Source organism: Alexandromys fortis, unplaced genomic scaffold, assembly GCF_014885135.2.
Source record: "Alexandromys fortis isolate MF-2015 unplaced genomic scaffold, M_Fortis_MF-2015_v1.1 scaffold_4, whole genome shotgun sequence".
NCBI classification, from domain to species: Eukaryota; Metazoa; Chordata; class Mammalia; order Rodentia; family Cricetidae; genus Alexandromys; species Alexandromys fortis.
The window spans coordinates 30,843,109-30,860,291 of NW_026067944.1; the positions used below are offsets into that span (position 1 = coordinate 30,843,109).

At 43.8% G+C, this 17,183-nt stretch overlaps 1 protein-coding gene across 1 annotated transcript in view; it reads left to right on the forward strand.

Moving 5' to 3' along the window:
* The first annotated feature begins 253 nt into the window (after positions 1-253).
* Positions 254-17,183, forward strand: part of Ccdc80 (coiled-coil domain containing 80) — a 35,514-nt gene continuing 18,584 nt past the window's right edge. Inside the window, exons 1-3 of the mRNA XM_050148895.1 lie at positions 254-1,255; positions 1,730-3,615; positions 11,498-11,654. Of these exons, the coding sequence (XP_050004852.1) occupies positions 1,741-3,615; positions 11,498-11,654 (2,032 nt within the window). The 5' untranslated portion in view covers positions 254-1,255; positions 1,730-1,740. The remainder of the gene's footprint in view (positions 1,256-1,729; positions 3,616-11,497; positions 11,655-17,183) is intronic.

Below are 17,183 nucleotides of genomic sequence, written 5' to 3' on the forward strand. Positions count from 1 at the left end.
GAGACAGCAGCCTTTGCCTGTGTTGCTAACCTTTTACCAGTTTCTAGCCATCCCAAGAAATAAGGACCAAGAACACAGTAACGTGAGCCCCAATTAGCATAACATAAAAACAACTTAGTCATGTTTTCCATGGGCTTTTCCAACCTCAAACTCAAAGCAGAAACCAGGCAGAAAGAGATAAAAATACACGCGTGGAACTATAAATAGATGCGTGCTGTCTGGATATGCACTGCCGCGTTCTGTGGCCCAAGTGAGCAGCTGTCTCCAAGAAAATCAGCCAGGTAGAGAAACCTGAGGATTTTCCCCTTTCAGATGCTCTTGTGAGAATCGACAGGAAGGGAATCATCCCTGATGGCTCGGTCCGGCAAGGAAGGGGTTAAGTCCCCAGTCCTCCCATTCTGAAGTGATTTACAATGATGTGTAGTGTTTCAAAACTTTCCCCAGCCCAAGCACAACTCTCTCCCTTCTCACCAGGTTCACTGACTCTCCCTGTACTGAAATGGAAGGAGGCGTGTTTTGCTGATCTGGTAAATTCTTAGTGAAGTTTTCTTGATTTCCAGCGGCTGCTGTTGTTTGAGTTTGGTTTGGAGCAAACCTGAGGTAGTCCTGACATTTCTGGAATGGAATCCAGATGAGGAAGAAGAAATCGGAGGAGACGGAAGAAAGAGGAGAAAAGAAGGTGGGGAGAAATAAAGGGAGGAGAGACGGAAGGAAAGGGGGAAAACTCCCTTTCCCTACATTCGCAGTCCCGGTTTCCCGCAGCCTGGAAAACATATTAATCCCAGTGCCTTGACGCTACGAAACAAAGGGGCTCGGCCAGACTGTGTGGGGAAAGGGAGATAAGAAAGATCTTGGAACTCCACAGAGGGCAAGAGTGAGATTCAGAAATTCCTAGGACTTCACTTTACGGAAAACCCCGGTGGCAGCAAAGGACCAACTCCCACAGACCCAGGAGAAACTACAGACAAATGGAGATGCGAACCATCCCCCGGAGGAAGGCAACTTTCACCTTGTCTCACTGGACCAGAAGGTAAAAAGACACAGCCAGGCAGGAAAAGGATCGGTCCAGCTCCACAGGCTGAGCTTCCTGGGGCCGCTTTCTCCAACAGAAGCTGCAGCACATCCCTTTTGTATTGCTCACCCTCTACGAGACGGAGGGCTGGGAGGAAAAGGAGTTCATCTAGGAAACTGTCCTGGGGACCAACCTTTCCATTTCTCTGGAAAGCCTGCGCACTCCACCTCCATGAACCACGACGTAAGTGCGCAATCTTTGCTTTTTTTTTTTTTTTTTTTTTTTTTTTTTTTTTTTTTTTTTTTTGCTGTTTGCTTCGCTGTTGCTTGTGTGAAGACATGGAGTGTGAAATTACAGCGCTCGGTTTACAGGGTCTCTGGTCCATCCAGAGCACAGCTGAGGCAGTGCAAGTATGCCTGCCGCCCCGCCAGTGAAGCAGGGTTGGATTTCCTGCTTAAGGACTGTCTCTGCTAAGCCCTGACACTCACAGAAGCATGAAGGCAACAGGCTCTCACCCTGCTTTGTCTCCTCTGCCCTCCCTCCCCTTTCTTCTCTAGCTACCCCTTCCCCTTGGCCAAGATAGAGAAATAGATGATGCCCAGCTCTGTTTGCAATTAATAATTTTTTTCTCTCCTCTCTCTCTCTCTCTCTCTCTCTCTCTCTCTCTCTCTCTCTCTCTCTCTCTCTCTCTCTCTCTCTCTCCTCTGCATTCCCAAGTGGGTAACACAATGATGTGGAAAATGGGACCGCATTTCACCATACTGATGGCCATGTGGCTGGTGTGCAGATCAGAATCGCATTCTCCTATCTTGGATAGAGACAGTCACCCAGTGCGCAAAGTCTCTTTGTCCTCGCCAATCAGCACTAGGTCCGCCCGATATCTGAGGCATGCGGGGAGGTCCGGTGTAACTGAGAAATCCACTCAGGAAGAACCAAATCTTCAGCCTTCCCAAAGGAGGAAGAGTGTCCCAGTGTTGAGATTAGCTCACCCGACCGTGAGGCCAACCCCCTTAGGTGTCGATGGAGTCCCAGTCAGACCTGAATTAAGACCAATCGCTAGGAGCTCTCCGCGTGAGATGGTCCGTGATGAGGGGTCTTCTGCTCGGTCAAGAATGCTGCGTTTCCCTTCTGGGTCCAGTTCTCCCAATATCCTGGCCAGCTTTGCAGGAAAGAACCGGGTGTGGGTCATCTCAGCCCCTCATGCCTCAGAGGGCTACTACCGACTCATGATGAGCCTCCTGAAGGATGATGTGTATTGTGAGCTGGCGGAGAGGCACATTCAACAGATCGTGCTCTTCCACCAGGCCGGTGAGGAAGGGGGCAAGGTACGAAGGATCACCAGTGAAGGCCAGATCCTCGAGCAGCCCCTGGACCCCAATCTCATCCCAAAGCTGATGAGCTTCTTAAAACTGGAGAAGGGCAAGTTTAGCATGGTGCTGTTAAAGAAGACTCTGCAGGTGGAGGAGCGCTACCCTTATCCCGTCAGGCTGGAGGCTATGTATGAGGTCATTGATCAAGGCCCCATCCGCCGGATCGAAAAGATCAGACAGAAGGGTTTCGTCCAAAAGTGTAAGGCCTCGGGCATAGAGGGCCATGTGGTCCAGGAAGGGAACAATGGTGGTGGAGGAGCTGGAAGCACGGGCCTGGCCAGTGAGAAGAGGAAAGAGGACCCAAGAAGAGTACAAGTCCATCCTACTAGAGAGCCACAGAGAAAGCTGGTCACCACCAAGGCAGCCACTCCCCAACCTACCCCAACCCCAAGGGCCACCACTCTTCTTCCTACTCCAGTGACAATGGTCACTCGTGCCACATCCCGGATGGTGACAGTAGCTGCAAGACCTACAACCACGACTGCCTTTCCAACCACCCAGAGGCCCTGGACATCCCGGCTGCATCCTTTCTCAGTCTCCCACGGGCCTCCTGCAACAACTGAGGTGACCACTGCCAGGGGCACTTCCGTTTCAGAGCAGCTCTACCCTCTGTCTCGGAAGGAGCAACAAAGGGAGAAGCCACAGGCCACCAGGAGGCCCAGCAAAGCCACCAACTATGGGGGCTTCACAGCAGCCCCACCCACCACCCTCTGGGAGGGCAGCACAAGAGCTGTGGGTACAAGTCGTTTCCGCGACAACCGGACAGACAGACGAGAACATGGCCATCAGGACCCAAATGTGGGGCCGGGCCCTCACAAGCCCGCAAAGGGGAAGCCGCCCAAAAAGAAGGACAAAATTCTCAGCAATGAGTATGAAGCGAAGTACGACCTCAGCCGGCCCACGGCCTCTCAAGGGGAGGAGGAACTGCAGGTGGATAATATTCCCTCCCAGAATGCAAAGGAGTCGAAAAGGCCCGAAAAGCTCGGGAAACCTGAGAAGGAGAAGAAAAAAAAGGGGAAGGGTGTGAAACCAGACAAGCTACTCAAGAATGAAAAGCAAGCGAAGAAAGCCGAGAAAAAGAGCAAGCAGGAGAAAGAAAAGAACAAGAAGAAGAAGGCTGGTAAGCCAGAAGAGGATGGCTATCAGAAGCCCACACCAAAGCAACTCACACCAAGCCCCAAGAAGTCAGTGAGAGACCTGATGGGCGCTTTCGAAGGCAAACGAAGACTCCTTGTAAGTAATCTCTGGCGTTTTTTCCCATGTGCTGAGGTGGGACATTGGCGGGTTTGTCGTATTGTGTATGTTATAAAATCACATTTTGGATGATAGAGTGGGTCTGAGCCTGCCTCATGTTCAGGAAGGTTGGGGACAGGGTGCGGTGGCTCATGCCTTTTGACACTAGCACTTGGGAGGCGGATGAATTTCTGTGAGTTCTAGGTCAGTCTGGTCTACATGATGAGATGGTTGCTGTGATTGTCAGAGACACGTTTTAAGCTGGTGGGCAGGTATTCTCTCTCTTCGGGAAGGCTGCTTCTTCCATTGCTGTCCCAAATTACTAGGAAGAGCAGAAAGAATCCCAGGATGGCATGTGGACTGAGCTATTTGCTCTGGTTTCTAGAGCCTCAGAGGTGTGTATGAATTTGGAGTAAGCTGTCAGTTTCTCCCGAGGCTGTATTGGAAATGGGTATGTGTGCCCGTGTTGAGGGAAAGGAGATAAGCCATCCACACTTCTGTTAAGCCTGCTGTTCTGGGTACCTCTAGTGTGCAGTGTGCACATACACATCAGGAACCTTCTCTTTGAGCATTACTTGCCACTGTCTGTAAAATGGTAAAAAAGGATTTAGATAAATTGGAAGAAGGCTTTGGGCAGGAACAAGCCAAGGCTAAATGGAAGGTCTTTTCTCATCAAGGACAGCACATGACTCCTCTTGTTTATGACTCCTTCTGCGTGCCTCCATGTTTCAGATCCCCCACCCCCCAGATTTCTACTCTAACTCTGACTTTGTAACACCATAGTGTTAGCCTGGGCTGCCAAGGTGTAGCGGCGTAAATGAACGCAGACAGATTGTAATAATATACAGCTTTAATGGGGAAATAGACTTACAGAACCACAGGTTTCCGCAGAGAACAGGAAAGCAGAAGGGGCGGTTGGGAGCACGCCCACAATCTTTATAAGTAAAAAATATCCTCAGGGGACCCCGGCCCCTGCTAGCAAGGTGATTGGCTGGGTCTCTCCTACACCAAGGGGGAGTTTAATAAGTTACACATAATACATAGTAAAAGACCGGCAAATTGATATTGATTGGGTGAGGCAAGTTATGAATGCTATTCTTAGATATTGGTGTAAGGTCATTGTGACCACCACATCCATCCTCCTGAACACAAGATCTGACTCCTTGCCTACATTCATCTTGCACACTAGACAGGCACCCTTCTTTAAGGCATTCCTCAAGAATTCATTTTGCTCAACATGGCCTAAATTTGGATTAATGATCTGAGCAGAGAGACTCTTGACGGCCATGTATCTTTAGTGGTTTCAAAATGTTTAAATGCACATTTGAAGTGTTAACCAGAGCAGAGGCCTTTGTGGTATTTGCTCTGGGTGGAGCATGTCCTGAGTTTTCTTTTCATCTCCATCAATGGAGGTGTCAGGGAGTAGAACAAAACCTAAGGTCTGGCTGATTTTGAGAGACAGAAAGAGAGAAGAGAGAGAGAGAGAGAGAGAGAGAGAGAGAGAGAGAGAGAGAGAGAGAGAGAGTCCCAATAGTACTTTCTGTAAGCTGATGGCATTTTAAACCAGATTTCTCAAGTGACTGCACAAATTTAGGCAATCAAGTGATAGTCTATATATTAAAGTAGTTTAACAGCTGCTTGTATGATCCCAGGATGGACAAACTGTCCCAATTAGAGCCATGAGAATCACTGATTTAAAGTAGAACTCTAGCCAGTACCTGGATATTTGTCCAGGATCTGTGGAGCCAAGCTGCTCTCTTGGGGGCGTGGGAAAGCCTTACCACTTGAGTTTCTTTGCAGGCTGAGTACCTGGGACTTTGCCCAGCCCACTAAAAGCAGCCTCTCACCCAATTCTGTCCATTTAGACAACAAGGCAGGCAGAGCCCTCCTCGTGGCTAGAGTTTAAGCACAGAGAGAAGTAATCAAGGGTAAAATGTCAGGATTGTAATTGTGCACCCGCCTGACAAATACTCTCATTGCCCCAAGCGGGTAAGTCAAAAGAAAGAGGTTTTCATACTAGATCCCTGGTGTTAGCTGTGCGTTCGAATTTCTCTTGCCTGCACCCTGCTCTCAGTGTTAGGGATCGGGGATGCCCAGCTGGGGCTTCTCCACTTTTAACAGCATCCCTGGTCATAAATTGTTATCAAATGAAACTCAAAGGATAGCTTCTGCTGATGCCATATGAGGCAAGGCAGAAACCAGCCGGAATTGCTTCTGCCTATGTTGGCACTTTGGAGCTAACCAGAGAATGAGGTTTGTTATTAGAAAGAAAATCCCAACAGGGCACAGTTCAGTCTGTCAGTCCTGAGTGGGGCCAGCTGATCATATCACGAATGTGTCTTCTGAAGTGCTAATGATGTATGAAGGGAGAATGGGGTAGAGAAGATGAGATGGAGCTGCCATGATACCAAAACAATGCTTCCGGGTAGAAGGCATTACTCATGCATGAATCCCTTCCCACTCACTTTTCCCATCCGTCTCTGCTGCTGTTATTCAGGAAGTGTGGCAATTCAAAGAGCATTCAGGAAAGCTGAGCAGTTTTGAGCTGTTAAAGTATGGCGGAGAGCATGGGCTTCTAGCCTTGACTTAACCTGGAGTGCTCAACCTAAGAGTAGCTTTGCATTCCAGGAAATGGTGTGGGCTTTCTGGCTCATTTCTCCAGCTTTTCAGTAACCAGATCCCTGACTCTAATCTATTGTAAACCCCTGGTGTTTTGTATTCATTCATGCCATTCTTTGGATGTGAAAACATCCCATAACTGCTGTTTAACCGATTACTCAGGGATACTCTAGCAGCAACTGTGTAAGTTGTGGTTGAGCGAATGGCTTCTTCGAGGCCTTCAAGCGCATTGCAGATAGATCCAAGGTGCAATCCTTTAAGCTCTTTGCCTCTCGGTTTCTTAAAAAGTGCAGATTTTTCCTGTGAGGCGCTTTGTTGAAGCTTCATGGTTCTGTTCTCACAATTCCTACAAGGAATGGGTTATTTACCTTCTTTCCCAGATGAGAAAACACAAGTTTAGATTTCTTGAGACGTTCACCCAAGGCGTGTAGCTATTATGTAGGAAAGACCTTGTCTCTGTTCAACTTCAAAGTCAATCCACACTCAACCTCCCTTCCACTGGGCCTTGGGAAGTATATGCCCCCCAAAAAATGGGAAATTGGAGAATAAAACTGTCCATTAATAAAGTATGAACTTTTAAAACTTCATTTTGGGGTTAGTGAGATGGTTGAGCAGGTAAAAGTGCCTTCTACCAAGCTAAGCAATGTGAGTTCAACCCCCAGGTCCCACATGGTAGAAAGAGAACCATCTCCCACAAGCTGTCCTCTGGCCTCCACATGCATTGCAACCCCCCACAACCCACATGTAATAAATAAACAATATAAATAATAAACAATAGTTTTTAAAAACTTCATTTTGAATTTTGAGTCATCAAGAATGTGAAGAAACAGTTCCATTTTTATAGGAAGTGCAAAGGTGGGGTCACTGCCTTTCCTACGCAGCTCAACTCTGGCTCTCCAGGCAGTGGGTGGAGAACAGTGGACTGAATCCATTTTTCTCTCCTTTGATCTGTTTGCTGCCCATTTGGGGGCTACAGAGATGGTGGGCAGCTGTTTAGCACTAGACTGCTGGTCCTTATGGACGGTAGCTAACAGACAATCATTTGGCGGCCCTTAGATGCACCCAGTGACAGCTCACAGGGACCTTCCATGTGTTGAACTGCACAAATGCAGGCTCAAGTCTTAGCTCTCTTTGCCGATGGAATCTCCTACAGTCCAAGTGGGCTAATACTGGGAACTGAGATAGCAATCTACTTACTGGGTTTAGTTTTATAAAAGGGTTTAAAGTTCTGTTTTTACAAGGCAGTCTCCAAGACTGAAAGCTGGTTTATGGAATTCTTTACAAATCTCGCGTTTCAAGCCTCACACAGTACTCAGACTAAATGAAGACTGAAAATATGTCAAATCTGACTCCTGTTTGTTCCCTTTACTTATACAACCAGGTTTCATTCTCCTCTAGGACTCATTGACCCAACACACCATTGGAACAGAAACACAAATCAGATCACAGGACAACTGTAAATTCAGGACACATGCACTGAGTTATTGCCATTGAGCTGGCAAGAGACCAAGTGACAGGACCTACGCTGAGGAGTACGGTGGTGTTCCTTCTAGGAAGAGAAAACTTGGAACAGTTTCCATGTTAAGCAGTATTAGAACTGCTGCCAAGCTGAGAAATAATAGATGTGACAGAGATGTCAACACACAGGGAAAGACTCTGACATGTCAAGTGACCAGCTGCTCCTGTTTCCCTGTGCAAACTCCATCAGTAGATGAAGTGTTAGGAAAAGGCTTTCCGTCTGGCTTAGGGGCTTTGTCTAGATGTGTGCACAGTCAGGGATCCTCATGCTTCTGAGTTCTCCCTGCCCTGATATGAATGGACTGATTTCTAGCTTGTAGAATGTGGACCAGACAGCATGGAACACAGGATAGCTTCATGGTCTGAGATCTTAGTGCCTTAAGGAACTTGATGTCAGCATAAAATATATGTAAAGGAGATACAAAATTTCCATGCGTGCTGTGCAGACCAGTAGAACTGTACTTAAAAGGAGTGAATCTTTGAGATAGGGTAATGGAGGAGGATGTGGGAGGCTAGAAGACATGGACAAGCACAGATGGTAGGAGAATCAGTGAACTAGTCAGAGGCAACAGACATGCATGTGTTTGGATGCATAGCCCCGGACAAATATGCATGTATATTGTTCAGTTCCTGAGACTTATGAAGTTTGCAGAGAGGTTGCTCCGTGGTAAAGATGACAAAGGTGAGAGGCTACAGGCTGTCCAGGGGTTGAAGTAAGACAAAGATGTCAGGCCTCCTTCTCTGATGGTAGACATCACCCTTTCCTCTGTGCCACATTGCCCAAAAGTTGCTTTTATTTCATGGTTGGAATTGGTCTGATAACAAGTGTAAAAAGAACGAATAAGCCCGGGGAGAGAGCCTGCAAAGCCAGAAGCCAGGAATTGAATCATGCAACATGAACATCACCTGCCTGGTGACTTAAAGCATCCCTGGGCAAAAGTTCCAGGTTAAAATAAAGCTGCGAGGATGTCCTTTCTCTCAGGTTCCTACTGGGCATCCGTGGCCTGACAATGTTGTATACCTATGTGGAAGAAGCTGGCATGCAAGGGAGGAAGGGCATCTCTGAGATTGCATATTGTCTGAAATTCTTAATTATACATGCCCAGGAGCAGAAGACTGGAGGAAGCTTTGAGAATTCTCAAAATATGGCTGTGGACCGCAGGGCTCCATGACAAAGGATGAGGCAAAGAAACAAAGCCTGGGTGTGGATACAAAGTGAGAGGACAGTAATTATCATCATTCTAGTGTCTGGGAAGCTGTGCCATGGAACTTCCTAGACGTATTCCAAATACAGGCCAGGAGTTCAAAATCTTGAATGGTCAGTCTTTTCATCTTTGTTTTCACTGTGTTATATTCTCACTTTAACAACATTTTGCGCATTCCAAAATGGTCTGTTTATGAACAAAGACATGCCAAGAAAGAAAAAGAAAAATCTAGAATATGTAAAGTTAAAATAAAATTTCTTCCTTCCCTTTCAAAACACATATAGCTAATTAAAAACAAACTAACAACCAAAAATATGATCAATGTATCTTTTTAGAACCACCCTATTTTTTTACCTTCAGGCTAAATCTGAATCAATGAATGAATTTTAAGCAGTATGAGGAATTTTAATACTTTCCCTCATGGAAAAGTATCTCTTAACACATATTTCCTGCCATTATGTCCATATGAACAGGCATGAAGCACAAAATCAAAAATGAGCTGAAACATGTCTACTTAAAATGATGAACTAAAAAATTTCTTAAAAAGCAAAACCAAAAACCTTAGCTACTATTCCACTCAAAGTCTTCCAGAAGCATTTAACTTCCTGGAGGGAGTATTTAGTCAAGCACAAAGATTTCAGCAAGGAAAGCTTGTAGGTATCAATAAACAACTCTGAGGGAGAATAAAAATAAACAGCAAGATCAATTTGGAGCCAAATTTACTGGTCATTTTTGATTAAAAAAATAATATTTGACAGAAGTTACCAGCATAGTAGCGTCTCCCACCAAAAAAAATGCTAAACTGCTAGACACAGACTTTATAAAGAGTTTATAAGTTTTGGGTGCATAAGTAGAAAATGGAATGTTAAATTTAAACATGGCTGGATGCAGGAAAATGTTTACAGGAACAAAAAATATGTGAGTTCTCTTGGTTCCAGAAATCAACAAGACCTGGCCATGATAAGAATGCATCTCCATGTCTTCCCTCTTTTAGGACAAGCAAAGTGCTGCTGCCCATTCTTGGCATGTGGGAAACAGGTTTAGTCTCAGCTTGGAAAATCTGTGACATTGAAGAAAGTTTCAAAAAAGACGACTAAAATGATCAAATTAGGGGCTGGAGAGATGGCTCAGCGGTTAAGAGCACTGCCTGCTCTTCCAAAGGTCCTGAGTTCAATTCCCAGCAACCACATGGTGGCTCACAACCATCTGTGATGAGATCTGGTGCCCTCTTCTGGCCTGCAGGCATACATGCAGACAGAATACTGAGAATACTGTACACATAATAAATAAATAAATAAATCTTTAAAAAAAATAAAATAGCACTCGGGAGGCAGAGGCAGGCGGATCTCTGTGAGTTCGAGACCAGCCTGGTCTACAGAGCTAGTTCCAGAACAGGCTCCAAAGCCACAGAGAAACCCTGTCTTGAAAAAAAAATAAAAATAAAAATAAAATGATCAAAGTATCGGAGAAGTTTTCCTGTTAGGGTAGATTCAAAACATTGTGACATTCTAGAGGATACAAGACAGCCTAGATAATTAACAAAATACATACACATATACATGCATATACACAAGCATGCATGCACACCCATACAAACATGCATACATTCATACATAGAATAACCAAAGCATACTCGTTTTAACCAAAGCAAAATAAAATACAGTGCCCCAGATGGCTACAGATCAAAAATACCTCAGCTGTATCTTTCCTTCAAAAGTCAGGAGTCATCAAATAGGGATGAAAATCCCAGATCCACTTTAGAGGCAAGGCTAAAGTGAGACAGTTAAAGCCATCCTGATGGGGTAGGGTTGAGCTCTAGTATCAGAATTCCCACCTTGGGCCCAGTGTGACAACGAATACCATCTGTGAGGCAAAATATAGTCCCCAAAGCCACCATAAATACTGTCTTCCAGATTGCCTAATAAAAATTCTGTTCCACAGTGTGCAGGCCTGGCTATGAAACTCTTTAAACATTGTGGAAGTGAAAAAAAAAAAAACATTATTGAACTAGCCCGATTAGTTAGTTGGGATAATGGAGATCAAAATAGAGGAAGGCAGATAATTATTGTATGTCAGAAATTCATGGAATGTGACAGATGTGAAGAAGAAATGTTTCTGTGTGCCCACAAATAGGAAAGCCACAGTACAGATAAAATGAAGGCGAATTAGAGAACTGAGGAGAGGCATCAGAACTATTTGGACTAGGTTCTATTTTACTTTAAAAGAAAAGATTTTTTAATAAAAGAGAGAAAAGAAAGGAATGAAGGAAGGAAGAAAGGAAGGGAAGGAGGAAGGAAGGAAGGAAGGAAGGAAGGAAGGAAGGAAGGAAGGAAGGAAGGAAGGAAAGGAGCGAAGGAACGAAGGAACAAAGGGAGGAAGGAAGATAGACAGTTTAAATGGTCATTTTTGTCTCAGTTATGCAACTGTCTAAGAAAGCAGTTTACAGTTTAATGCCCTATGCTCTCAGCTGTCTCTGGGCTCGGCCTCCTCCTGACCCGAGCACTATGAACTAATGGTTGCTTATCCTCCCGTGCCTCCAGCTGATCACCACTCCCAAGGCTGAGAACAGCATGTATGTGCAGCAGCGGGATGAGTATCTGGAGAGCTTCTGCAAGATGGCTACCAGGAGGATCTCTGTGATCACTATCTTTGGTCCTGTCAACAACAGCACCTTGAAGATTGACCACTTCCAGCTAGGTGCATTAATCATTTATGATTTTGTTTTTTGTTTGTTTGTTTTCGCCTCTTATCTGTGGTGGGCCTGTTGTTATGGGAGAGGTCTTGGGTTGGGGTTGGAGGAGATCAAAAGCAACATTAGAATGTCTGAAGTGTCCTCTGGCTGTAATGACAGAGATGATGTCTGTCTGGCTATCTGTCTGTCTATCTATCTATCTATCTATCTATCTATCTATCTATCTATCTATCTATCTATCTATCATCGATCATCTATCTATATCTATGCAGCCAGAAACACTCCGGCTTAAAGTGTTAGCATTTTGAAACAAAAATATGTAATACCCTCTCCCTTCTTTTTCAAAGATGGTGGGAAATGAGAAAAGTATAATATGATTGGGGAGAATGAGAGAGCATGCAGTCCCTTTCTCTTGGGTCCTGAGTCCTCTTCCCTGTGAGCAGCACCCGTCAATATGCCTACGTGCTCTATGCTACAAGTGATTCATCCCATCAGACATGGGGACCTGCCAGAACCCTAGACTCTGGCAAGCCTGGGGAGGTAATTAGCTAGAGTTAGAAACGTTAGCCTAAATGAAAAGTCACTGAAAATATGGGTTGAACTTTACCCCAATCCTTTTGGAGAGCGGAAGAATTTGGCTGAACTTTAGTGTTTTCACAATTTTCATGTTGATGGTGTGTATGAGACTCATGAGGCACTGCTGGCCTCAGGCAGCTGAGTACTTCACAGCTGTTCCCATAGGCTTGCTGAAGAGTTGCCGATGAGCTAAGCCTCGCGTTCAGAAGGCTGGAACCAGAGGCAATGGCTTCTTTTATGTTTCTCTTATGCATAAAACATTTTATGTAACAATTTTGTGTATGTGCGTGTGTGTGATTTTGGTAATCTTTTTTTATCCCCAATTACCATCTCTCATACCACCTCCCTTTCCCACTGAAACCCTTCTTCCTCACAAAAGTTTTATCTTTTAAAAAATCTTTTTTAAAACATTAGTTCACTACTTTTGATGTTTAGCTGTAATTAAAGTTCCTTGAATCAATTTTTTTATATTTCATTATCCTCTATATTTTCATAGAATATATATTCTATATCCTATACTTCTGCAAGTATATGAAAAGATTAACATTTACACCAAATAATATAACATAGCTCAGATTTTTCTGATGTGAGGTCTTGGTACAAATGACACATCTGTCCTAATGATGGTGTCAACTTGATTTGCATATAGACTAGTTTTCTGAACTATGAATTTTAATTATGACAACATTAAAATAAGATCTATTGTCTTAACAAGTGTTTTGCTGTAAAGTATAGTAGTGTAAGTATAGGCACAATGCTACCCAATAGTTCTCTGGAATGTGGCTGTTCATTTTCAGCTATGTGTTCTCTTTCATTAGCTCACTATCCCCTGAGGTGGCTCAAACTACAAATAAATAACATTCTTCTTGGTGCCCCATCATAAATCACCATGGATAAGTAGCTGATTTGTGAACTCTATCCTTCTGCAATGTGGATGTTTAGAGACAGGAATACTGTCCTTAATCAACAATACCCACTTATGGTGACACACACCTTTAATCCCAGCACTTGGGAGGCAGATGCAGATGTATCTTTTTGACTCTGAGGGTAGCCTGGTCTACATGGTGAGACTCTGCCTCAAAATATGAAAAACAACCACCAACTAAAATCAACAAACAAAAGAAGTCACTCTGGAGGCCAGTAGATCCACATCCAAAGTACAATTTATTTGTTATGTGATCTCGGGCAGGTTAGCTATTAAGTCTTTAAAGAAATCAAGCCTCCTTCACAGGCTGTGGTGAGGATGAAATAAGATTGTGTGGACACACCCCTGCTGATAACAGGCACTATTTTTGTGGCGTCCTTATCACCACTGTTGAATCAGGTAGCAGTTTGGAGATCCAATGAGCTGTCCCAGTTGTCACCAGGAAAACAATTGCTATAGCTCTCTGCTAATGACAGAATGCTGACTTGCAACTGCTCTTTCGGGTCAGATTGCATTAGACCTCCTGATGATGAATAGAGAAGCCCAAGAGAATAACAACAGAAAGGCATATTTGGTGGTTAACAGGGATTCAAACTATTTGCTTCCCAGAGTTTCACACAGTCTTGAGCCAGCAGGATCCATGACACTCCAGATGTCTGGAGAGGAAATGGGCCTTCAGTCCAGCACAGACTGGTGCTGGCAGATGATGAAGGTCCTCCCCAGCCAGGTGTTCTCTGTGTCAAATGTGCTACCTACAAATTCTTCCACGGCATTCCCATTCCTTCCTTAGTTCAGAGGAGTTTGGAAAAGTCATCAATCCTGGTAGAGTCATATTCTAAGCATCTGGTACCGCCTTGGAAAATTTTTAGCATTATTCTGGTGTTTTCTAGAAATCCGGATTGAATGTGAGTTGTGGGGGGGGGTATGAGGTGTTGCTGCTGTTGTTGTTTTTCTAATTTATTGCAAGTCAGGTCTTGTAGTTTACAACGCGGTCTGCAAGAGCGACAGCACTGGGCTGATTTAGAGGCAGGGGAGGATCTCTCACCTAATTCCTGGAAGGCCCTTCCCTCCCTGTGCTGTGACCCAGGTTACCCTTGTGAGAAAGGCTCACAGCTCTTTCAGCCAAGGCTGGGAGTCAGTTATGGGAAAATAAAACTTGGCGTGAGCCGCGGTCTCAGTGAACCAAATCCCAGCTTTGTCTGATTTTCAGCTGGACGTCTGTTCCATGGCTTTGCTTCTCCTTAAATATGAAGCAACTGTTGTATTTTACTAGGCCTTGAAAGCAGATGCTGATAACCAGACACAGTGTAGGCTGCCCTCACCCACTGGTCCATCTTGTTAAATGTCGTTGTAACACCTGGTGTGGACCTAAAACACTAGGAAACTTAAGGATTCAGACATTAGTCTAAAGAAAGTCATGAGGCTTGCGCAAATTCCAATGCCCTCTGGGTTTTGCCAATACAGATGTATGAGATGCTAAAATAGATCCACACATAAAGGCATTCTTTACTGTTATGTAAAATGTCACTGTAGCGTAAGAGTATTGGTGTTGAGTGGAAAGGTCATAGACAGAACCGATCAATATAGAAAGAAGTTGCTTGGTAATAGTTCTTTATTAAAGGATGAAATGAGGAAGAAGATTATAGCAGGTGAGGATTTTTTTTCCTAGAAAAATACAAAGTTGAAAATTACTTTGACATTGGTATTAGATCCCCAAATATTAAGGTCTAAAACACAAGGAATACTTTAAAATCCCTCTCTCTCTTCTTCCTCCCTTCCATCTCTCCCTCCCCTCACCCTGCCATGAGTGTATGTGTGTGTGTGTTTATATGTGTGTTCTGTGAAGATGCCTCACCTTCCCTGAGTGTGACTACATTCAGAGGCCATAGGAAGACATCTGATGTCTTCTATTACCCTCTACCTTAATCCTCTAAGATAGGATTTCTTGTGGAATGTGAGCATATTGTTTCCACTAGGGGTCTCAGTATCTGCCCGTTCCACCCACTAATGCTGGAGTTATGGGTTTTTATGTGGTTAAGGGATTTTAACTTAGCTCTTCCTGCTTGCATAACAAGTGCTCTTGCTTGCTGGTCTTACCTCCCCAACGCTGTAGCTTCTTCTGAAGGAATGACTGTTTAAGGGTAATTAACAAAAGGGTGGAATACACCAACAAGAAGAGACAAAGTACAAAGTGTTTATATGAATAAGGAATACACACTGATAATTTTTGTTTTGTTTTATTTTTTTCAAATCAGGGTTTCTCTTTGGAGAAACTTTGGAAACTGTCCTGAAACTAGTTCTTGTAGACTAGACTGGCCTCGAACTCACAGAGATCCGACTGCCTCTGCCTCCAGAGTGCTGGGATTAAAGGTGTGAGCCATCCCTGTCTGACAATACACACTGATGAATTTAAACTAACATTTATAAAGAATGACAGAATACATTCTAGCCTAAAATATTTTTCCTTCGATTTTATTGAAGAGAATTATGCTATATGGTAAAGCTCACCATCATCAGTATCCATAGTGATCCCCAAATCCTACTTTCCCTTTGAGGCAATCCAACTGATCCTCTGACTCCAACTGCTGTTTTCATCAATGGTTACAAAGTCTGGCAACTGCCTTTTTCTAGACCTCACCACCCTTAGAAAGGCAGAGAGTCTGGGTGAGTGGATTTCCACAGTGTCTAGGTGTTTCCTGTGTGTGCATACAGTCTCTGATTACCAATAATATCCATATAGGCTACAAAGCCTAGCACCCATTCATTCATCCTGTTCCACCACTCTTGGCCTTTAAGATTAAGTGGAGCAGGGTTGGTATCAACCCCTGATAATCAAGGAAGATAAAAAGTATGTAAGTCAAATGTGCAAAACAAGTCATCAGAGAATGTGGTGGAAAGGAAAGTGATTCCCTGTCAAAAGATAAGCAGATGAAGAAAATGTGGTATATAAACCTGAAGGAATTTTAATAACCATTAAGAAAAACAAAATTTGTAGAGAAATGGGTGCAACCAGAAATCATGCTGAGCAAAATGAGACAGACTCAGAAAGACTACCAAAGTTTTTCTCTCAGATGCAGAAGCTAAATTTAAACTTTATGTGTATGTGTGTATGCACAACTGCCACAATCAAGGATAATACCATAGATGGCAGAATAAATTTAAGTAGTGGGTGTATTAGTGGAGAAGCCCTGGCGAATCAAATTTATATTGTTCTAATTTTGGGAACTGAAATATTTTACCTTTAACTTTTGAAGGAGATGGTACATTTCACACCATTTATATAAGAAGTTATACATAGATGGTTCTTGAATCTATGCCTGATCCTTTCACCCTATTACTCCGTGTCCTCTGCAGGCACTGTATGTACAATTCCTTCTTTACTCACTGTGCTTCTTTATGCAATTACAGATAAGTACAACCATCTCCTTTCTATTGGTTATATATAAATATACATTACATATCACACACACACATATACATGCACATACATATATGTGGAGAGAAAGTGAGAGAGCATCACTAAGTTGCCCAAGGTAGCCGGAACTCACTCTCTAGTCCAGATTGGCCCTGAACTTGCCATCCTCCTGCCTAAGCCTCCGAGATTACACATGGGCATCATCAATGTGTTGAGAGAGGTCGTAGTTCTGATATTGAAAATAGAAGCTGGAGCATAGTGTATGGAGGAAGTTTTAATAGATATATTAGTTAGGATACACTGGGTCCACAACTTTAATGGTCTTAAATGATATGGTAAGAATTCAGGTTTTCTTCTGTGAGCTAGCTTTCCATCCTTTGAGTTCATTACAGTTAGGTAGGTAACCTGTTACTTGGCCTTATTATGAGGGATTCTGATTTAATTGGTCTGGATCCAAAGATTGTAATGGTAAGCTTTCAGGAACCATGATGGAGTAGGCGATGCATTCCACATATTTAAAAAACAGCTAGCTAGGAGAGGAAGTGCTGAAGCCATAGTAGAAGGGGAAACGGTCCTGGCATTATGACTTTATAGATGCCAAGTGCAGCTTCTGTCTCC